The sequence below is a fragment of the Triturus cristatus genome, chromosome 2_2 (assembly GCF_964204655.1).
Source record: "Triturus cristatus chromosome 2_2, aTriCri1.1, whole genome shotgun sequence".
Classification (NCBI taxonomy): domain Eukaryota; kingdom Metazoa; phylum Chordata; class Amphibia; order Caudata; family Salamandridae; genus Triturus; species Triturus cristatus.
The window spans coordinates 75,811,788-75,836,295 of record NC_140582.1 but is presented as its reverse complement, the minus strand read 5'-3'; the positions used below and the strand labels follow the sequence as shown (position 1 = coordinate 75,836,295).

The window sequence follows — 24,508 nt, the reverse complement described above, 5'->3', positions numbered from 1 at the left end:
CGCTCATAAATAAGCGGTTGTCGCTCCCGGGACTGTAAACAAGCCCCGCCCCATCAGAGGGAGCTCCCTGGGCGTGAAATCGCTTAACCTGGCGGGGAGGTCTCCCCCCGTGAGCCGCATTCTCCCTCGATGGTTGCTCGGCAGAAGGGATTAGCGCAGACAATCGATATTGGGCTGGCCCGGGACAATAATACATCAGTAATTTAGCGTTTTATCCAAATTAAGCGGTCATAGTCGGCCGCCAGGACGGCTCAGTGAGTTAAACGCTCGCCGCTGACACTTACCGTCAACATTAAGTTAAGAGTTCACATTCCTTAAAGACTGGCTCTGCCTTGCATCCTTCTGTGGTCGATAAAATGAGTGCCACTGCTTGGGCAAAAGTAACCCTTATTGTTAGAAGTGTAGTGCGAGGACTGTATGAAAGTACCGTACCGTTGTTGTAGTTTTAAGCGGTCGTGCGGAACATGCCTTATTCGTGCGTTTCTAAAACCCCTCGAAGGACAGGGCAGCGGGTACATGGAGTTGAAACTAAGCAAGTATTGCTTCGGTGAAGCAGTTGTGTTACCGCCGTGTCCGGTGAACTCGGGTCCACAACGAGAAAACTGAATATTTACCGATCGTGCAGGTGAGCGGCAGAGGGAGCCGAGAGCAGGGGGAGAAGACAGGCACACCACCGCCTTTCTCCGAGGTCAAGAAGAAATGTCTCGGAGAAAGGCAGTGGCATTTTCGGATTCGGGGGGCGTGTTTGTCTTTTCTCTCCTCCAGCCATTGGCTGGAGGAGAGAGTGCGAAAAGTTGCAAAAAACACGCCCCCCGATCCGAAAAGGACGGGGCATAATCGGAGTGACTGGACCTCTTCTCCAGTGGCTGGCCAGCATTTAAGAGGCCAGCCAATGGAGAACAGGAGAGAAGAGGGGCGGGTGCAAGCCCCTTTTCTCAAAGACATTAAATCTCCGGACTTCCGGTCTGCCGACCGGATGGTCCCGAGACCTAAAAAGGAGGGACAAAGAGGCAGGACTGAACGCTAGCAAGCAAGGATTTTTTAAAGGACACTGAAACAAACAAATAAAAAGCAGGGGATGGATTTCATTAAGAAGAGAAGTATTTACTAAGGTATATACAAGAAGTCTTGAATGCTTGACCTAAAAAGTATATATAAGAGGTCTCAAATGCTCGACCTAAAAGGGAGTGAGGCGCACTGTTGGAGATTCAACCAAAGCAACAAACCAGAAAGATCCTCTTTGGCAACAGGTGGTAAACTTAATTGTGCATGGAACAATTTAAATCAGAAAAGAACGCTAACAGCAGAGTTTTTCTGGCAGTGCACAACAACATTTAGAACCATGGAGCAGAGATAAAGACCTGGACCATAGAGAAGTGTATGGCCACGAGAGAGAAGGAGAAATACAGCAAGAAGAAGCATGCAAAGGGGAAGAAAAGCGATGCAACGAGGATGACAGGAGCAAAACGGAGAGGAAAAGAGCCACACAGAGAAGTTGAGAGGCAGTCAAGGCAGAGAGAAAAAAAAACTTGTCTCCCTCATTAAAAAGAGACATAAATTTCAGATGTCAAACTTGCATTAGCAAGCAGAATTATTCAACATGACAAACACGACTATAAAACAAAAATGGTCGTAATCAGGTTGTCAAAAAGACCAGTGATTTTATTTTTATTTATTTTTTACACTTTTATATAGCATAAATTCAACCTGAAGGTGCTTGAATGCTTTGAACACCAGTTACATTTCAAAAGGACACATTCACTTTTTTAGGCACAGGGAGTTTAAGTGATTTGCCCAGAATCACAGGATGCAGAGCTGATCCTGAGACTCAAACTTGGTCTCCCAGCCCCAAAGTTGGCAACTCTGGCAGTTGGGTCACATCCTCATTTACCTAATGTGATTACTGTGTGGGATGGCTCCTCTGCAAGCTGCTCTGAATGTGGTTACCATGGAGGAAGCAACCTGATACCAGATTGAATCTGTTATGGTCATCTTACACAAAGCTTTGGCAAGTAGGTGTATACTCAAGTTGCCAGTGTGTGCTGAGCTCTTTCCTGTGTGGCTCTGCAGAGGCTGCTATCGCGATCTGAAGTGTTGAATTGTTTCCAAACCATCTTCTGCAGCCCTCGACATCTGAAGGCATGGCTTTACTCAGCTGTACTTCCTCCCTTGTTTCCAGTTTTGGTAATAGCATTGCAAGTAATTGCTGAAATAAAGTGGGAGGTACTGCAGGAGAGACTTTTACTTTGCCGGGCTGATAGTCTCCTTACAGCTGTATAGTCAAACCCGCAATCTCAGCTGTGGCCCAAAAAATTACTAGGCTCACCAGGTCTGTAAATCTCTCTTCTCTTGCAGCGTCGCCTCTGCTCAACCAATCAGCGGAAAAGGAAACAGATGGTGGAAGGAGGGTGAGAGAGGGACTTGGCAAACACCTATGTCGGGTAGGAAGGAGCTGTTATATCGCTCATCGCGATAGTTGTTGCAAGTCGGGCGAATTGTGTGTGTCGAGTGGCTCACCCCGGCAACGTGTTCACCTTGTGGTCGAGCCCACGCCAGGTGGGCTGAGCCTGAACAGATAGGCGTGGCTGCTAGGTGGGAGTTAGTTCCCGGCCGGGCAAGCTCGCACTAACAAGAATCCATGTGTGTGTGTCAGTTATTTGGGGCCTACACCACGTGGCATTACTGAATGCATAGGCTGCCGTTAGGGGCAGCAACCTTGCATGTCGGGACGCTGTCCGACAAGGGTCTCGATATAACATTTGCAACAAGGGTGGTCCGACCCCATGTGGCATACCCAGCGGCCGCGCACAGATTTCTAAGTGCGCGGTGCTCATGCTGCATCTCAGCGAGGCCTGACTGTGCAAGGCATGCTGTGGCCCACACGGTATCAGCGAGTGGCCCAGACACGGCGCGTATTCAGCTGATGCGCCCATAAACATCGCCCAGACCTTCCAGATGCAACTAACTGTGAGTGGCATACACCAGTGACAACTAAGTCAGACTAGTTCACTGGGAGGGGAGCTGTTCGTATACGGCCTACAGCGCAGTGTCTCCGCTTCATTGCCAGGTCCAGGACAGAGCTACGGTGTCGTGGGTGAGCACACCATGTCACACCTCCCAACAATAGAACCATTTGTGGTGGAAGGGGCACCGTCAGCTCAAGCCCCTAGATGGAAAGAGTGGGTGGAGCAAGTACTCCTCTTCTTTGAAGCTACAAAAGTAGACAATGCGCAGAAACGTGCCATGATATTGCATCTGGGAGGAAAAGATGTCTACAAGATATCCAAGACGGTGGCAGAGGGGGCACCCAAAACTCACATCACATTAATTGAGGCCCTCGATGCGCACTTCGAGCCTATGCCAAATCAAGATTACGAAACAATTTGTATTCAGGCAGGTGAGACAGCAGCCCGAGGAGTCACTAGATGTGTTCCATGCACGTTTAAAAGAGCTAGCAAGCACCTGTGGCTTTCAAAATGTGACGGAAGAGATAAGGGGCAAGATAATTCAGGGATGTGCCTCAGTGAAGTTGAGGGAGTGCATCCTGGAACAGTCCAGAAAGTCGCTAGCAGACATAGTCACCCTAAGGAGGACAAAGGAACTCTCAAAAGCACGGGCCGCACACATGGAGGCTGCTCTTCAAACTCCCATTAATACTGAACCAGTGAATGCAGTTAGAACAAGTGCCATAGTGCCACTAAGTCGGACAAGAAGCACAGGGACATGTGGGTACTGTGGTGGGCCGTCTCATCGACCCGCGGAGTGCCCAGCAAGAGGGTACAGCTTGTGGAAAAATTAACCACTTCATAAAAGTGTGTCATTCCAGTAAAGGACAGGTCATGAGATCAAATGTCAACATGATCCCGGAGACCCAGGAATGAAGCAGTGATATGGATGATGATGACAGAGAGGAACAGACTGTCCACTCTGTGTTTACGGTAGGGTGGGCGTGTCAAATGCAGAGTCGATTACCACAGTGCCAAGTCGTTGTAGGTGGGTGCTTCTCAATTGCTATAATAGACACCAGGGCCACCATAAACATTTTATCCCATGATGTGTACAAGAAGATGACATCCCCTCCACCAATGGTCCCCTCAAAAGTCAAAGTCTTTGCATATGGTCAGACAAAGCCATTGGCCATCAGAGGCAAGTTCTTGACCACTATCGCGTATGACCACCAGGAGGTGGAAGCCATGGTGTATGTGACGAAGGAGGGGCATGGAATGCTACTCGGATGTAAGTCGGCCAAAGCACTGGGAATAGTTATCTTCGCCTTCGGGATACATAGAGAAGTAATAAGTCAAATACTGGATGAGTTTCCCAAGGTGTTCACGGGCATTGGATGCCTAAAAGACAAGCAAATACATCTACACATCGATCCATCTGTGCAACCAGTCGCCCTGCGTCACAGGTGAGTCGCTTTTTATCTGAGACCACTGGTGGAAAAGGAACTGACCAAGCTGGGTGAGGCAGGAATTATTGAAAAGGTGCAAGGTCCGACACCCTGGTTGTCACCGATCGTGGTTGCGAGAAAGCCTGGGGAGGTAAGAATCTCTGTCGACATGAGACTTCACAATGCGGCAATCAAAAGGGAAAGACATTTAACCCCGACCATTGACGACCTGATCGGTGAATTAAGTGGAGCCAGCTGGTTCTCGTAGCTCGATCTTCGGGTTGAGTATCATCAACTGGTTCTAGACTAACCATCCCGGTACATCACGACATTCTCTACACATGTTGGTTTGAGAAGATACCGGAGGCTGAGCTTCGCAATATCCAGCGCAGCTGAGGTGTTCTTGAACACCATCAAGGAGCTTCTCGCTGACCTCTCAGGAGTAGTCGACGTCAGTGACGATATTCTCATCCATGCAAAGTATATCCCAGAACACAAGGCAGAGACAAGTGCTCCAAAGGATACAGGATTCAGGGCTCATGTTACATAGGGACAAATGTGAATTTCTCCAGCTGAGGCTGCAGTTCTTTGGGTACGTTTTTTCCGTGGAAGGTGTTGCTCCTGACCCGTAAAAAGTGAGAGGTATTAAAAAGGCCCCAGTTCCCACCAGCATCACGGAAATACGCAGTTTTCTAGGGATGGTCAACTACTGCGGTAGGTTTATCAAAGATCTGTCCTCACTAACCACCCCATTAAGAGAACTCACCAAAACCTCAAGCCTCAAACCCCTGGGTGTGGGGTCCTGAACAGGAGGCGGCTTTCCAGGCCACCAAAGATGCACTCTCGAGCTCTACCACGCTGAGATACTTTGACCCACGACAGTTCACTCAAGTCGCTGTAGATGCTGGCCCGAAGGGACTCTGAGCCATCCTGTTACAAAGACTCCGTGAGGAGGATGAATGGGCTCCGGTGGCATTTGCGAGCAGATCATTGACCACCACGGAGCAGAGGTACTCACAAACAGAAAAAGAGGCCAATGCAGGGCACTGAGGGTGTCACCATTTCCACTTGTATGTATATGAGAAACCATTTCTGGTCACCACTAGCCACAAGCCCCTGATTCTGCTTTTCACAGGAACAGCGTTGAAACCTCCACCTGGCATCGAAAAATGGATGCTCCAGTTTCAAGAGTATAACTGTACAATTGAATATCAACCTAGAACAAGTAATCCGGCAGACTATCTGTCCCGTCATCCCAGGGCTGCTACGCTCACTGAGATGGAAGATGCAGAGGAGACCGGGGCATATGTCTGGTACGTGGCCAACAGATCTCGCCCATTACCCATCTCTCTGGGAGAGCTTTGCCACGCTACCAGCCAAGACGAATGCTTGCAGAAAGCAATCGAAGCAGTTAAGACCAACAAGAGGCAACTCCTTAGGAACAAAGGGGTAATTCTTACTCCTGAAGCCAGGAGAGTGATTGAGAGCCTGTTCCAAGTAAGGCAAGAGCTAAGCACTGATCCTTCGAGGGCATCGGCTGGTCATTCCAACAAGTCTGGTGGACCTCGTGATCCAGCTAGAGCAGGCAGGCCATCAGGGTATGGTAAAAACCAGGAGTCGCTTCAGGACAAAAGTCTTGTTCCACCTGATGGACGAGAAAGTGGAAGAAGCAGTGAGATCATGTCCCCCTGGTGTCAGGTGACGGGAGAACCGGATCATCCTGCACCGATCATAACAGAACAGCGACCTGAAGGACCCTGGATAAGTGCTAGCATGGACTTCGGGAGTCTCCCAGACGGGAGACACCCTTTAGTGGTGATTTACGACTACTCTAAATTCCCCGAGGTAGAAGTGCTATCCTCCCTGAGCGCCGGGAAGTAATCCCAAAGTTGCAGATGGTGATGGCTACTCATGGGCTCACCAAAGAACTGAGGACCGACAATGGTCCCCTCTTCCAGAGGCAAGAATTTGCATCATATCTGATGTCCTTGGGAATTGTTCACAAAAAAGTCACGCCTAAATGGACCCAAGCTAATGGGGAAGCTGAACGCTTTATGAGGACTCTGAACAAGATTCTAAGAATAGCTGTGGCTAATGGAGACTCTGTAGGACAATCTATTTATTAGTTTCTCTGAGACTATCGGCAAACTCCTCATGTCACTACTGTTCGTGCCCTATGACATCTGTTAATGGGACGCGTGGTGAGTGACTCAATTCCCCACCATCCACAATGGGCTCCGAAAAGTGTGGACGAACAGGCTGTAGGTAACCGGAGGAAAAAGTTGAATGACCAAGTCAGCCGGCAGCACCAAGTGCAAATACACTATCTCAAAGTAGGAGACCTAGTTCTGGTTCAAGACAGGCATCCCGGCAGTAAATTCAGGTTGCCTTTCGAGAAAGATCCGTGGCGCATCACCCATATCTGTGGCACCAGAGTCACGGCCCGGAAAGGCCTGGAGTTAGTCACGAGAAATGTGTCGGCTTTCAAAAAGTTCTATCCTTGCCCTAGACTACCTCAGGACAGCTCTGGCAGCGACAATACCTCGGGTGATCATGGAGAATGTTTTGATGAGGACTTTGAGACTGGCATGCCTGATAGTACCAGTGTCTCGCCCGAAGTCAGGAAATCAGTCTATGTCCCAGCCCATCGCCTACGAGCTCTGGTGAAGACTGCCCAGGTAGCAGGGAAAGTCGAACAGAGTACAGACTCAGGAAGAACCCAGAGCCATCCAGTCGACTGAAGGACTATGATTGCTAGATAAGTAAATGCATGTACTAAAGCCATGGTGGCAGTTTGGGTACTAGGTGCCTATTACTGACATGAGTGTTGTATCACTGTATCATATGCTTATGCTTATCGTTTTTGTTTGTTGTTGTCTTTATTTATTTTGGAAAGGAATGTTATATTACTCATCACGATAGTTGTTGCGAGTCGGGCGCATTGTGTGGTCAGTGTCGAGAGGCTCACTCTGGCAACGTGTTCACCTTGTGGTCGAGCCCACACCAGGTGGGCGGAGCCGAATAAATAGGCGTGGCTGCTAGGCGGGAGTTAGTTCACGGACAGGCGAGCTAGCATTAACAGGAATCCATGTGTGCGTCTCAGTTATTTGGGGCCTACACCACGTGGCATTACTGAATGCATAAGCTGCCGTTACGGGCGGCAACCTCGCATTTTGGAGATTCTATCTGACAGGGTTCTCGACATAACAGGAGCAAGGAACTTTTGACCTTTCTTCAGGTAAGTCGCCCCCCAGCCGCCACACGGTCCTCCTGTGACGCTGCCCCCGCAATCTGCTGTCGCCTTGCCCCTGCCGCTGGCTGTTGTTGCATGAGTCTCCTCTGGTCTTGCCCCTCGTTTTTCACTTGTTGCCTTGGATTTTGTTTTTTGTATTTTGTACTCCCCACTTGACATCTGCTGTGCCCTTCTGTGCCCCCTTCCCCCTTATTGCCTCTGTGTCCTCCCGTTTTCTTCCCTGGTTTCCTTCTGTTACCCGGTTTCACTTGTTGCCTTTGGATTTTGTTTCTGTATTTTGTACTCCCCATTTGACATCTGCTGTGCCCTTTTGTACCCCCTTTCCCCCCTTTTTGCCTTCTGTGCCCCCTTTCCGCCGTATTGCCTTCTGTGTCCTCTCCCCGCTTCTCCCCGGTTTCCCTCTGTGCCACCTTTCCCGCCGCTGCGTCCCTGCGGCCCCGCCCCCCGCTGTTCACATTCGCCGCCCCGCTCCCGCCTCCCAGCTGCTCCTCCCTCCCACAGCCCCTCATATGGAGGCCACACAGCAGCCGCGCGCAGCGGGCACGCCGCTGGTGCGCCGAAGGCGTGCCAAAGGCAAGCCAATCTGCGCCCGTCCGCGCCTGGACCGCGCCCAGTGCCAGAACCCCTGGCCCCCGCAGGAGCCAGGGTACACAACTGAGATACGACAACGCCACCCTCAACGCGCTCAACACCAGACGCTCATCCGCCTGCTACCGAGCCACCCCGAAACGAACCCACGGACCCTTTGCCTGCCAAACCTGCAAATTCACATGCCTCCGAACCTGCACCCCGACAACCGAACAAAGCAACAACAACAACAACAACAACCTCAAGTGCACCCTCCTCAACGCCCGCTCCGTCCACAAACATGCCATCGAACTCTGGGACCTCCTCGATACTACAGCACCTGACGTCGCCTTCCTCACGGAAACCTGGATGAACGCCTCCTGGACCCCCGACATCGCCATAACCATCCCGGACGGCTACAAAATCACCCGGAAGGACCGCGTCAACCAAAACGGAGGAGGAATCGCCATCATCTACAGGAACACCATCAGCGTCACAACCAACGCCGAAGACACAATCTCCGCCGCCGAACACCTACACTTCCAGATCTACACCAACCCCAAGACCACACTCAGAGGAACCCTCATCTACAGACCCCCGGGCCCGCGCACACAATTCAGCGAAACCTTCGCCGACTTCATCAGCCCGCACGCCCTAGCATCACCCGAATACATCCCCCTAGGGGACCTGAACTTCCACCTGGAGAACAACAACGACAGCAACACTACCACCCTGCTCGAAAACCTCGCCAACCTCGGACTCAAGCAACTGGTGAACACCCCCACCCACTACGCCGGCCACACGCTCGACCCCATCTTCTCCGCAGGCAACCACGTCTCCTTCAGCCACACCACCGGACTACACTGGACAGACCACAGCTGCATCCACTTCACTTTCAAGAAGACTACATCCCACCACCACACGCAACAGATCCCTCGCAGATGCTGGAGCAAAGTCAGCACAGACCAGCTAACCACATCGCTGAGCCAGAACCCACCAGTCGACACCCCTGACACCAACAACGCAGCCCAGAACCTCGCACAATGGATCACCAACTGCGCCGACGACCTTGCTCCTCTCAAGAACCCCCCAGGCAAGACCAGCAACAGGAAAACCACGTGGTTCACCGACGCCCTAAAAAGCCTCAAAGAAATCCTGCCGAACCCTCGAAAAAACCTGGCGCCACGAACGGACAACAGAAAACATGACAGCCCTCAAGAACGCCACTCGCGAACACCACCAGCTGATCCGCACCACCAAAAGGACATTGTCCAAAGACCGGCTGGACAACAACACCCACAACAACAAGGAACTCTACAACATCGTAAAAGAACTCTCCAACCCAAGGGCCAGCAACAACGACATCGCACCGTCGCAAGACCTCTGCAACTCCCTCGCCACGTTCTTCTACCGCAAGATCGCAGACATACATGACAGCTTCAGCACCCAAACCCCGCCTCCAGCCACCGAACCAACAATCACACCCACCACCCTCAGCGCCTGGACCCCCGTCAGCACTGAAGACACCACCCACGTCATGAACACCATCCACTCCGGCTCTCCCTCTGACCCATGCCCTCACCACATCTTCTATATTAACAAAATGGGGTGACCCTGTGTCCCTAGGAACCCGGGTATTTAATGTATAACGAACAATGGTTCCCTTGGGTAGAAACAATGCGTATTGTAGTTAGCCGTAGTTACTTCAGCATAACATATAATACATTTCTGAAAGCAAAAACATTTCTTGAACAAAAGGGGGAAAAGGAACAAGAACACAGAGAAAGGATTTTCATTGATTTATGTATCAGAATTGATAACATTCGATAAACAAAAACACATTGCAAAATTTTATACTTCCAAATTCATATAGTGATATAAAGTAGTGAGATAGTGGTGCTCAGTGGTGATATAAATACATAGTGCAGTGAGGTGAGGGTGGGAGGATGTGGTTTGTTTTTGAAAGGCCAGATTCAAAACGCAGTAACAAGTAAATTAAACAAATTAAATAGTTGGTAACAACTATGTTCTGCAATCTGTGCCTCAGGAAGCAGTGTTTCGTGAGGACTCCGTGTTACCAGCTCAAGACAAACAATCATTCTTTGATCTTCTGTGCAATTCATATCACAGTTGACATCCTGTTAGAATAAACCATACCCCTCCAATAAATTTGCCTTGACCGCCCTTGAAATTTTAGGGCCTCCTCCTCCACAGTCCTGATGAAGACCCGCTTTTGACACTCCACCAAGCGCCCATAGGGTTGAAACGTCGACGATCTATTGTGGCACAGATTGCAGGACATAGTTGTTACCAACTATTTAATTTGTTTAATTTACTTGTTACTGCGTTTTGAATCTGGCCTTTCAAAAACAAACCACTTCCTCCTACCCTCACCTCACTGCACTATGTATTTATATCGCCACTGAGCACCACTATCTCACTACTTTGTATCACTATATGAATTTGGAAATATAAAATTTTGCAATGTGTTTTTGTTTATCGAATGTTATCAATTCTGATACATAAATCAATGAAAATCCTTTCTCTGTGTTCTTGTTCCTTTTCCCCCTTTTGTTCAAGAAATGTTTTTGCTTTCAGAAATGTATTATATGTTATGCTGAAGTAACTACGGCTAACTACAATACGCACTGTTTCTACCCAAGGGAACCATTGGTCTCACCACATCTTCAACAAAGCCAACGCCATCATCGCACCCCACCTCTGGAACATCATAAACAACTCCTTCGCGTCCGCCACCTTCCCAGAAAGCTGGAAGCACGCAGAGATCAACGCCCTACTGAAGAAACCCACAGCCGACCCAAAAGACCTCAAGAACTTTCGTCCCATCTCTCTCCTTCCCTTCCCGGCTAAAATCATCGAGAAGACTGTCAACAAACAACTGACTGCATTCCTCAAAGCAAACAACTCGCTCGACCCATCCCAGTCCGGATTCTGAGCCAACCATAGCACCGAGACCGCCCTCATCACAGCCACCGACGACATCAGGACCCTGATGGACAACGGGGATACAACCTCTCTCATCCTCCTAGACCTCTCGGCCGCCTTCGATACCGTCTGGCACCGCACCCTAATAACCCGCCTCGACAACACTGGGATCCAAGGAAAAGCCCTGGACTGGATCACCTCGTTCCTCTCCGACAGAACCCAGAGAGTCCGCCTCCCTCCCTTCCGCTCCATGGCCACCAAGATCATCTGCAGCGTACCCCAAGGCTCCTCGCTCAGCCCAACCCTCTTCAATATCTACATGAGCCCCCTCGCCGCCATCGCTCGCAATCACAACCTCAACATCATCTCCTACGCCGACGACACCCAGCTGATACTCTCCCTCACCAAAGACCCATCCACCGCCAAAACCAACCTCCCGGAAGGAATGAAAGACGTCGCGGAATGGATGAAGCTCAGCCAGCTAAAACTCAACTCAGACAAGACGGAGGTCCTCATCCTCGGACAATCCCCATCCGCCTGGGACGACTCCTGGTGGCCCACGGCGCTGGGCACCGCACCGACACCCATGGACCACGCTCGCAACCTGGGATTCATCCTGGACTCCTCCCTCACGATGACCAAACAAGTCAACGCCATCTCATCTTCATGCTTCAACATCCTGCGCATGCTCCGAAAGATCTTCCGGTGGATCCCCACCGAAAACAGAAAGACAGTTACCCAGGCCCTCGTCACCAGCCGACTGGACTACAGGAACGCCCTGTACGCAGGAACCACAGCCAAACTTCAGAAACGACTTCAGCGCATACAGAACGCCTCCGGACGACTCATCCTCGACATCCCTCGCCACAGCCACATAACACCCCACCTGAGAAACCTGCACTGGCTCCCCGTCAGCAAGAGGATCACGTTCAGGTTCCTCACCCACGCACACAAAGTGCTCCACGACATGGGCCCCGAATACCTCAACAACGGCCTCTCGTTCTACACTCCCACCCGCCAGCTCCGCTCCGCCAGCCTCACCCTCGCCATCGTCCCACGGATCCGCAGAACCACAACCGGAGGAAGATCGTTCTCCTACCTGGCCGCCAAGACATGGAACTCCCTCCCCGCACACCTACGACTGACCCAGGACCATCTCACCTTCAGGAAGCACCTCAAGACCTGGCTATTCGTGCAGTAACAGCACCCCCCTCCCTTCAGCGCCTTGAGACCCTCACGGGTGAGTAGCGCGCTCTATAAATGTATTGATTGATTGATTGATTGAAGGACAGCGGTGAGGTGAAAGGACCAAGCAACAGCGAGGAGACAGACTCCAATTGCATGCACTCTTATGGAGTGCTATTACTAAAGTTTTAAAAAAAAGTTCCTCAAGAAGCACACGCCTGTTGGAAAGACACTGGCTACCACCAGGAAGCTATAGTTGGTCCATGCTACACAGAACAGCGAGACTTTGAAGAGAAACTGAAAGCAGGAGAAGCTGACCAATCAAAAGCAAGGAAATGAGAGTGACCCTCAAGCCAACCAATGGTAACAGCAAGGCTCAACGCCCTTTTTAGGTCTCGCCTGACCCAGCGCATGCGCTGGTCTGGCGAGACTTATTGAGAGGGCTCCAAAAAGTGCTACCAGGCCAGCCTTGCGCTGGTCTGGCGAGACTTATTGAGAGGGCTCCAAAAAGTGCTACCAGGCCAGCCTAGAGCTACAGTGCATGTGCGCGCGCGCCGCGCTTTACCGTGATTACTTTCACTTTCGCGGCTGAACGGCCGCTTTGATGTTTGATCGTGATCACTTTCACGGCCGCTTGGCATAGCCAATAGGTCTCGCTTTTGGGACCTTATAAGTATTTAGTTATGCAAGTGTTGCATGGCTAAACACTTATAAGATCCCAAAGGCTAGACCTATTGGCTATGCCAATGCTTGTTAAGTCTGTTTGTTGTTTACAAGAGATCTTGCAACAACAGCGCATGTGCACTGTCAGCAGGCAAGAACTAAAATGTATCCCAGAAGTCTGCCGACCGAATAGGTCACGGATGGGGTACCACCTGACCTGTTTTATACCAGAACGTCCGGTATTTAAATGTCCCTGCCAGTAAAAAATATTAGTAAAATCACCTAAAACCGGTATATTTTTTCCTAATAAGTTTATACTTAAAACAGTAAATGTTACAAGAAAACACTTTAAAACGTTTACTACAGCTACCTTAATGACCCCTGACTATTAAAGTAAATAAAGACAGAAAAGAAAGGTTATGTTTAAAATGAATATATTAGACTTCACATACAGTTCTACTAAAGATCATGTCCGGGTCTTTGCAAACTACTAAAACGTGAACGGATGGCAGGCGGGCAACTTGAGCCAAATTTCGGGGGGGGGGCTGATAAAGATTTCGGGGGGGGCTAAGTCTTTCAGCCATAGGCAGAGTGGCTGTAAGAAGGGGCGAAAACGCAACAAAAGCCTCATTAACGAGTAAATGGTCTGTTAAAGACCTGTGAAGTACTCGGGTCCGGCTGCAATTAGACGGACGCCAGCCCGCGAGGCTGTCTCAGCCGGGCTGACACACATGAGGGGGGGGGCTGAAGCCCGGTGAGCCCAATGGGTGTTGCGCGCCTGGGATGGCCTGTATTTTTTTCCGGGGAAGGTGGCAACCCTAGCGCCGGTGAGCTCCCGTCCTCAGCACTCGATAACTCACGAAACATGAACTGCGCGCGCTCAAAGTGGAGACACACTTCGCGTGAGCAGGTTCAGTGACGCGAGGCTCTTTGCATTCTGAGCATGCTCCATGTAGTGTCAAAACCAACATCTCCTAAACTCTATCCCTCAAAGCAGCCTCAACCGGGAGTAAGCTGTGACTCGGGCTGACTGGTTCCTGATGCTCACCCGCTGTTTAGACACAGCTCGCGCTCTGACTTCTTACCAGGAAAATAGTATTACATGCAGGAGAGGAATGTCCCAGCAGGTATCAGACAAGGTGCGTAAACCTGCGAGCAAAGAGTGACGTCTGCCCCCACGTATGTAAGAATCAGTTGGTAGATATAACTTTATAATTGTTCTAGTACTGTGCATAATTGCAACTGAGAAGGGTGACCCCATATACAAAATCGTTATTTAGTTGGTCACCACATTTGAAAGACTGTAAGCGGCACTTCTCGTCACTGTTTCGAACAGGTTGTGCATGGAGAGAAGGGTAAAAACAACCTGGGAGGAGAAAACTCAGTGATTACAATGTTAGCATGTTCATGTCGAGGTTTTTGGTTTGTCGCATTGTGCATCAATGCTGCAGCATGAAGGACACAGACAGACACACAAATTGGATGGTGTGTGGAGTGGGGAGATCCACCCCCCCCATCCCTTTTATATGGAGTGACACGGTTGGAGGATGGATGTGAGTGACAGCCCTCGTGGAGCGTGGAGGTGACAAAATGTTCTGGTGACCTACATCCCCCAAAAAGCAGATCAGAGACTGAGCAGTCTACATTGGTAAAATAGTAGAAACATGGGGACTCTACAAGCGAGTTTATCATGTCTTAATAATGTCAATGCCTCGTCAGGTGTAGTAAGCGCTATATAAATACAGTTACAATGAGCAGATGTAACAGTCTGGGGTCATTGTCCACTGTGCCAATCAATACGGTACTATAATAATAGCATTCGTCTAGATGCTTTATTTTCGTAGGCTGCGTTTGAGAGACTAGGAGACTGCCTGGCACATTGCAAGATTCTGGAAACTCCCTTGGGCTGCCTAGTCTCTGACATCCTCCAATAGAGCAGCACCGGGCCCATCTCTCACTCTATGGCACTCATTTGGTTGTTTCTCCAGGAGGTTGGAAAGGGGCTGTTTGGGGCTCTTTCTGGACCGCTGCGGGTCTGTCTATGTCCCACTGTCAAGCCACTGATTGGACACTTTTGGGTAGGTAAATCATGTTTTCAGCTAGCGGAATACTCATCAGGAGGCCAGAGTGATCATTTTGATGGACGATAGCCAGGCTGGTGTTTCAAAATGTCACTGTATTTGCAAGGCCGTCCTCTTGCTTGAAAGATAAACACAATGATCTTCCTGTCCTGGAGTGCTGTTGAGTTGGGCGATTAGTGTTGGGGCAACCAGCCCTTCTGAGAAAACCTTGCCCTTGGTATGTCTGAGGCCTCATTGTTTATTCTTTAGCATTGATGCCCTTACTTGTAGGTCAAACAATTACAGGAGGCAGAACAGTTATTGTGGGAGGTTAGGAGGAGAGCGCATGGTGATGGCTTACGATGTATTTTCCCGCTAGGCCTTCACCACCCGGTCATGGTGAACTTGGAGCAGGGATTCAAGGGCACTTGTGTGTGGCTTACTTCCCCACTCTACCTCTCTGACCTAAGCCCCCGGTGGAGTACCAAGCCCTAGATCGTCGCTTCTTATCTGGTGGGAATGGGCTGACTGTTTATGGAATGTAATACGATTGGTCATTTTTGGGCTGCTCTTCACTGTGACTGCAACTAAAAGGTATGTCTTTGATCCAATGTTCTGCTTCACACATGTGGAGAAACCTGGCATTCAATCAATCAATCAGTGACACTTATAAAGCGCGCTACATACCCGTAGGGTCTCAAGGCGCTGGGGGGGGGGGGGGGGGGGGTGCAGCTACTGCTCGAACAGCCAGGTCTTCAGCTTCTACCTGAAGGAGAGGTGGTCTTGGGTCAGGCGCAGGTCGGTCGGGAGGGAGTTCCAGGTCTTGGCGGCCAGGTAGGAGAAGGACCTTCCTCCTGTAGTCGCTCTTCGGATGCGGGGGACGGCGGCGAGGGCGTGGTTGGCTGATCGGAGGTGGCGTTTGGGAGCGTAGAAGTTGACTCGGCTGTTGAGGTAGCTCGGGCCTTGGTCGTGTAGGGCTTTGTGTGCGTGGGTGAGGAGGCGGAAGGTGATTCTTTTGTTGACGGGGAGCCAGTGAAGGTCTCTCAGATGTCCGGAGATGTGGCTGGTTCGTGGGATGTCGAGGATGAGTCTGGCTGAGGCGTTCTGGATCCGCTGGAGTCTCTTCTGGAGCTTGGCGGTGGTACCGGCGTAGAGGGCGTTGCCGTAGTCCAGTCGGCTGGTGACGAGGGCCTGGGTGACGGTCTTCCTGGTCTCGGTGGGGATCCACCAGAAGATCTTCCGTAGCATGCGTAGGATGTTGAAGCACGCCGAGGAGACGTTGTTGACTTGCCTGGACATGGAGAGGGAGGGGTCCAGGATGAAGCCCAGGTTGGCATTTGGGTTCTTCAGGTTATGATGGGTCCTGGAACAGGGCAGTGAGCCTGGTTGTTGGATGATGCAAAACTTAATAGTCCTTGTTCCTTTAATTGGATGTGTGTTTGTTTGTGATGCCCTCTGCAGGTGTTGTAAGAGTCTTCCGCAACGTCTTCAGACAGGATCAAACCTGATAATTGACTACAAAAGGACTCAGTGTGTGAGGCAATTTCAGAGAGAGCCCCCCCCACCAATAACATATTTTTAGGTCGAGCCTGGGCAGCGCATGCGCTGCTCTGTGAGCAATGCTTTATTGGAGTATGTACTTAGAGCCTCGCCCACTCTCCGCCCCTATTGGTCATTGGCTTGTGTCATTGTCCATCGTAAATGCTGGCTTCTGATTTTTCATTAGGCCTGTTAGTCCCTTTTTAGTACCGCCTTGCCTTAATTTGTAACCTCCCATGAGGACTGGCCCTTTTACTTTGGTTGTTACACGGTACATCTTCTTTAGTCTGTAAGCACTATTTTCTTTAATGCGTTTCTCTTACTGCAGGAGGGCAAGTGGGTCTATCGTGCGCAGTTGTGACCACCGGGTTGATTATTTAACTCGTAGCAAACAGGGTGCTCTTCAAGGGTCATGGGAGACAGACGGGGGCAACTCAGCAATGCCTTCAAGTATTTGGAATCCCCACCGAGACCAGGAAGACCGTCACCCAGGCCCTCGTCACCAGCCGACTGGACTACGGCAACGCCCTCTACGCCGGTACCACCGCCAAGCTCCAGAAGAGACTCCAGCGGATCCAGAACGCCTCAGCCAGACTCATCCTCGACATCCCACGAACCAGCCACATCTCCGGACATCTGAGAGACCTTCACTGGCTCCCCGCCAACAAAAGAATCACCTTCCGCCTCCTCACCCACGCACACAAAGCCCTACACGACCAAGGCCCGAGCTACCTCAACAGCCGAGTCAACTTCTACGCTCCCAAACGCCACCTCCGATCAGCCAACCACGCCCTCGCCGCCGTCCCCCGCATCCGAAGAGCGACTACAGGAGGAAGGTCCTTCTCCTACCTGGCCGCCAAGACCTGGAACTCCCTCCCGACCGACCTGCGCCTGACCCAAGACCACCTCTCCTTCAGGTAGAAGCTGAAGACCTGGCTGTTCGAGCAGTAGCTGCACCCCCCCCCCAGTGCCTTGAGACCCTACGGGTATGTAGCGCGCTTTATAAGTGTCACTGATTGATTGATTGAATAGGTCTCGCATTTGGGAGAGTTTAAGCTATTGGCATTGTAAATGACAATGCCTTTTATTTATGTTTCAAAAACCAAAACATAAATAAAAGGTATTGTCATTTACAATGTCAATAGCTCATACTCACGTAAATGCAAGACCTATTGCATTGCAGATGCTTGTTTTAAAATATGTTTGCGGTGGATCTGCAAATCCACCACAAAATAAAAAAAAAGAAAGGCAGGCTCACACGCTTTCAAAATATAAAACCCCCGGGATGGGCCAGGGGCCAGAGAACAGAGCAAAGGATTTAAATAAAAGGGGGGGGCATGAGTACCCCCCCCCCTTCCCTCCCCCCCCCGCTAGCCTTCTACAGTTCCTGGGGACCTCATCCCCAAGGCCAAATCAATTAAAAGGGATTGACGTGCAGTCCCCCTCCCCAAGCTACGTTGCAGCCCGCAGATCCCATTCCCCGGTGCTAATACATATTTAAAGGGAAGAGGGCATGTGGTCCCACTTCCTAAGCCTCTTCAGGCCCCAGGGACCCCATCCCTTGGGTCTGTTTTCTAATGTACACACAATGGGTGCCAGGTAGGGCTACAGGGGCCCTGGGGCTCCCACCACGGCTTACAACCAAAACTTAGCATGTGGGTGTCCCAGGTGGGCACCAGAACACTCACCAAAAAATTATAAAAAGAAAAAGTGTATCAAAAATGAGTGGCCAGAGCGGCTCATTTATTATTCACTGCTCGGACAAGGTGTACCTAATAATGCCCTAGGGCTTTTCTTAAAGTAACGTTTTCTTGCTTGAGGTGTCCCTAGAAGCGGCATGGGCCCCACCAAGCATTTTTTCAATGTTACTAGGGGATGCAGGAAGTGAAGCAGCCCTACAGCAACATTAAAGAAAACAATAAGTCTCCTTGATCATTACAAATCATGAGAGCTTACCATATGTTTTTTTAAAGCACTGCTGGCTGGAGCTCAAAGCTCTTCAGCTGGAGTACAGAGTCACTTTGTGGTGGGGTCTATGGCTGCACTTTGTGGGTTTAAAATGTTTTTTTTTTAAAAGACTCAAAGACATGCTGATTTTTCTCTTTTTCTTCAAATGAACCATATTAAATTTCTTTATGTCAGACAGTTTTGTTAAACATTGTACTGTGTTCATTATTGAAATACTAGTCATTGTCAGACAAATCCCTGTCTCACCCTCTTTCTTATAACGTGGTTGGGGTTATTCCCCATTGACTGCTAGCCGCATCCAGGGGATGCTTGCAGGTCGGCAGCACCCGGTAGGTGTAGACTCCTCCTTCCTGCAGTGCTACCAATTTGTTCCAGCAATCGGAGCTGCTCCCACTCGGCAAAAATGAGTTCCCCTCCCCCCTCACAGGGGGGAGGGGAAATTCGATACTCTGGCTCCTGACTGGAGCCCCAGGAGGGTGCGACATCTCTGGTGGCATCCATATGGCCCTCGGGGAATCAGTCCGGTGCAGGTCTTAGTGTGCAGGCTTGATTCGCTGGTCCCAGCCGCAATCTTTCCATCTGAGAAACAATCCAAACTCTTGGCCACAGTGACACCAGAAGCCCTTCCTGGTATACAGGGTTGCAAAAGTACTTGCAGTCTTGTGCAGACTCTTCTGGGGTGATCCCCATCACTACAGCAGCCCCTCCTGATAAAGGCGGATCACAAGTCTCAGTGCTCCCGGCCTAATAAGTCCACTTTTGACCCTGTCAGAGTCCGGACCTCGAGAAACCCTTACCTCATGTAGCCACCCCTCTCTCTTCTCCACAGCTGCCGGACTCAAACTCTTCCCTTGGCGAATACCAATATCCCTCGTTCCAGCGTAGCTGGCCCTTTAAGGACGACGAACCTGAGGATCCCTTGCCCACCCCTGGAGGGTGGAGTCCACGAGCGTCATTTGCGGATATAGACCCGCCAACCAATGATGCCAGAGTCAACGACCGGAAGAAGGAAGACAGCGCTTCTCGAGACCCTACGAGCTGGAAGCAGTCGGGTAAATCGGAACAGCCGAACCGATCCCAGCCACCAACGAAGGAAAGCCAGGAGGCCAACGTTTCCTCGCATCGCCCTGCCGCGTTCCTGGAGGGAAGTGGCTGGAACAGGTGCATCAACGTTTAAGGGGCGCCGGGAAGAGGGTGGATGTAGCTCTCTCAGGAGGATCTGGGCAGCCTGATACCAAGCCTACTTACTGTGTGGTAGATACAGTCCCGCATACCCCTGCGCTACTCTGGTGACGGTTCCTTATCCTGCACTGTCTGTTCCCGTGACGGGTGTTACTCCCCCACACAAACCCGTCCCCTGACACGTTATAAGACGAAGCACTAATCGGTGCTGTTGTATTCTCTTTTTGTTCCCTTGGGCGTCCTCACTGACCTGACTTCATTCCCACCTGACCCCGACGTGAGCAACGCACCGAACAATGCCAAGACGGAGAGAAGTATCCCTGTCCACGGACGACAACAGAGAGACTGTACCATTATTCTTTGTTTATTGAATAAAAAGACCTCATAATGCTATTCGTGTGTCACGCTTACCTGCCCGTTAACAAGTGGTAGAGAATGCGGGCAGCGTGACGTCCATTGACGTACAAATGGAGACCCTGATACAGCACATAGTGGAGGGACAGAGGAAGCTGGAATGGGTGGTGGAACGCCAACTAACTTCCGCACAAGCCGACCAGGACACGTTTAAAGAGCTAATGAAGGCCCAAATGGACACTTTCATAAAAGGGGCGGAAGACCCCACCCCGTCCGTTTCGGGCCAGAGAGTAGCTCGAGGGATTACCGCCCCTCCTACAGTCTCATTACAGAAGTACACAGTAGGTGTGACGCCTTCCTCCTAAATTTCGAAAGGGCGGCCAGGGCCTCCGGCTGGCCCATTGGAAAGTGGCCCTTCTTTTTGGCTCCCCTCTTGACAGGGGAGCCCAGGCGGCCTACAAGGTCGCAAATTCCGGCGGAGTCACCCACTATGAGGAAATCAAGGTCATAATCCTGGATCACCTGGGTATGGATTCGGAAGCTTACAGGCTTCGATTACGAAAGGAAAAAGGGACAACACGAGATAACCCGAAAACCTTGTATTACAAGTTGAAACTTGCCGCCGAGAAGTGGCTGAGGCCGAATGACCGGTCCAAGGAGGAAATCATGGGTTCCGTCATCCTAGAACAATTCCTGGATGCCTTGCCCTATGCCACTCAGAGGTGGCTAAGACAACATGACAATTTAACAGCAGAACAAGCCGTGGTAATGGCAACATAATTTTCCCGTGCCCAGTCCCGGCTATCTCCTTGGAACCTGAGAAACCATCTTGGGCTGCACCAACCCCCAGAAAGGCGCTCAGACCTATCAGAGAACCCGAAAGAGATCGTATACCACGGCCAGAAGTCCCCGTGAATAGAGGACCCCAATGCTTTGACTGTGGCGAGTGGGGCCACATTGCCCGAGCATGTCCTCGCAAGAAGAAAGAACCGATGGATATAAGTTACGCCCCCAGGAGTCTCATGTATACCGAAGAGATGGGGGCCTGCTTTTACGTAAGTCTATTGGTAAACAGCTCTTCTGTCACTGCCCTTCTGGACTCTGGCTGTCGACAGTCGGTCATACAAGGGACATCAGTCAATCCCAACCAATCAATTCCAGGATGACAGGTCTTCATTCGATGTGTACATGGAGACGTCCGCTCATATCCTACTGCACAAGTTCCCCTCAAGAGCTGAGAGGGTACCCAGTCTGTGGTAACAGTGGGGGTGTTAGACTCTTTACCAGAAGAAGTGCTATTGGGTACAGACTATCCCGATTTCTTTCTTTGTTCATGCATAACGTAAGGGAGAACTCCACACGCTTCCCCAGGAAACCCATACCGATGGCTTTACTAACACAGGAACCTTGGTTGACTGACAGGGACTTTTGTTGGGCCCAACATAATGACACTACCGTTACCAATGCCTGGCAAGAAGCCCGGAAACCACAGGATGTAGCGGTCTTTTTCTATCCCTGCTTTCAGACTTCTAACAACCTCTTATATAGGGTAGCAGGACCAGCAGAAAAACCTCAGTTGCTGGTGCCCCGGGAATTCCGGGAACAGATAATGTTTTTTGCTCACTCTCATCTACTAACTGGTCATTCAGGGGCTGAAAAGACCACTCAGAGTCTGTTACAATTCTTTTATTGTCCAAGTATATATGCCCAAATAAAAAAATACTGCAGGGAGTGTTCAGTATGCCAGAGAAAAAAACCCTATCGCCCTCCTCAGGTACCCCTAAACCGTTACCCATAGTGGGGAAACCATTTGAGAGGGTAGTCATGGATCTAATTGGACCCTTGCCCCGCTCTTCTAAGGGTTTCCAGTATGTTCTGGTCTTGGTTGACTATTGCACAAGATTCCCCGAGGCTTTTCCTCTCAGGGCCCCTACGACATCCAACATAGCAGACAAGCTATTGGAGTATTTCTCCCGGGTTGGGTTTCCCCTCCAAATCTAGACCGACCAAGGCACCCCTTTTGTCTCAAGACTGATGTCACAGGTTTGTAGGACGTTAGACGTAAAACATATAAAAACATCCGTCTATCACCCGCAGACTGATGGCCTGGAAGAGAGATATAATGTGACCTTGAAACTGACCCTGAAAAAGATGTTATCGGGTGAGGGTAAGAACTGGGAAGGTCTACTTCCCCTTGCCCTCTTTGTCATCCGAGGACAGGTACAGAGCAGTGTCGGTTGTTCCTCATTTGAACTGCTATACGGGCGCCAGCCCAGAACCCTGTTAGAAATGACGAGAGAAGCCTGGGAGAAAGACAACAATGACACCAGTGAACTCCTCGACTATACCCAACATCTGCGGTCCAGGATCCGAAAGCTAAGAGATTTAGCCCATGCCAGCCTTGAGAGAAAACAAGTGCTTCAAAAACATCAGTACGACAAACGGAAGAAATGGAGGACCCTACAGGTGAACGATTGGGTACTCATTCTCCTACCTTCTTCCTTGTCTAAAGTCAAAAGTAGTGGAAGGGACCCTTCAAAGTCGTAGGGACAATCGGTAGAACCACCTACAGAATACAATTAGGTCTCAACAAGAGTCAGACCTATCATATCAATCTGCTAAAAAAGTGGCTAGGACCTCCACCAGTAAACAACCAGCTGACACTGTCCCCCCCCAACTGATCAGTGTACTCTTGAACAATTGGTAGTAAACCAGACGCTAACCCCTGACCAACACCACGGTCTACTCGAGATGCTAGTGGAGTATAGCCCCATATTCTCTGACCTACCTTGAAGGACCCCTAAAGTGGAGCAATTTATAGAGACATAAACAGGAAAGGTGGTGAAACAAAAGCCATACCGGATACCAGCATCCAGACGGGAAACTGTCTCTGAAGAAATCAACAAAATACTCCAGATGGGAGTAATCAGACCCTTCCAAAGTGACTGGACCTCTCCTATTGTTTTGGTCCCGAAACCGGATGGTTCTATCAGGTTTTGTATTGATTTTCACCAAGTCAACACTATTTCCAAACTGGATGCCTATCCCTTACCTAGAGTAGATGAACTGGTGGAGAAATTAGGAGACGCTTGTTTCATTACCACTCTGGATCTTACAAAAGGGTATTGACAGGTGGGACCAAGAAAAGACCGCGTTTGCCACCCCTGATGGTCTTTTTGAGTTTACAGTGCTCCCTTTTGGTCTGCACGGAGCTCCCGCGACGTTTCAGAGGTTAATGAACAAGGTCTTGCAACCCCACCAGTCCTTCTCCTCTGCATATATTGATGATCATTCTCGCCCTTTCATTCTCCAGACCGACGCTTCAGACACAGGTATCGGCGCCGTCCTTTCCCTAGTCACGGAGGATGGGACAGAAAGACCCGTCTTGTTTGTCAGTCGGAAGCTCTTTCCCCGGGAGCATCACTACCCTGTCATCGAAAAGGAGTGCCTCGCTATCAAATGGGCCATAGATAAGCTCAGATATTATCTCAAAGGAAAGCACTTTGTCCTGTATACGGACCATGCACCATTGGTTTGGATGAGCAGGAATAAAGGAAACAACCCCAGGGTAATGCGGTGGTTCCTGTCTTTACAACCTTATGCTTTTGAGGTCCGACATCGCAAGGGTTCCCTTAACTCCATTGCCGACTTTCTGTCCCGTATCCCCTTCATCCCGACCGGAAAGACTCAAGGGGGGGTGGGGGTCAGAGTCCGGACCTCGAGAAACCCTTACCTCATGTAGCAACCCCTCTCTCTTCTCCACAGCCGCCGGACTCAAACTCTTCCCTTGGCGAATACCAATATCCCTCGTTCCAGAGTAGCTGGCCCTTTAAGGACGACAAACCTGAGGATCCCTTTCCCACCCCTGGAGGGTGGAGCCCACGAGCGTCATTTGCGGATATAGTCCCGCCAACCAATGACGCCAGAGTCAACGCCCGGAAGAAGGAAGACAGCACTTCTCGAGACCCTACGAGCTGGAAGCAGTCTGGAGAATCAGAACAGCCGGAACCAATCCCAGCCACTGACGAAGGAAAGCCAGGAGGTCAACGTTTCCTCGCATCGCCCTGCTGCGTTCCTGGAGGGACGTGGCTGGAACAGGTGCGTCAACGTTTAAAGGGGCGCCGGGAAGAGGGTGGATGTAGCTCTCTCGGAAGGATCTGGGCAGCCTGATACCAAGCCTACTTAGCGTGTGTTAAACACAGTCCTGCATAACCCTGTGCTACTCTGGTGATGGTTCCTTATCCTGCACTGTCTGTTCCCGTGACCGGGTGTTACTCCCCCACACAAACCCTTCCCCTGACACGTTTTAAGACGAAGCACTAATCGGTGCTGTTGTAATTTCTTTTTGTTCCCTTGTGCGTCCTCACTGACCTGACTTCATTCCCACCTGACCCCGAC

General features: G+C 50.5%; 2 protein-coding genes across 2 annotated transcripts in view; one reads left to right on the top strand and one right to left on the bottom strand.

Annotated features, from left to right (window-relative positions):
* The window catches only part of LOC146861884 (uncharacterized), a 349,732-nt gene that overhangs the window by 246,296 nt on the left and 78,928 nt on the right, over nt 1-24,508 (bottom strand). The window lies entirely within an intron of this gene.
* Nucleotides 13,947-24,508, top strand: part of LOC146861883 (uncharacterized) — a 92,859-nt gene continuing 82,297 nt past the window's right edge. Inside the window, exon 1 of the mRNA XM_085641056.1 lies at nt 13,947-14,146. Within this exon, the coding sequence (XP_085497182.1) occupies nt 14,048-14,146 (99 nt within the window). The 5' untranslated portion in view covers nt 13,947-14,047. The remainder of the gene's footprint in view (nt 14,147-24,508) is intronic.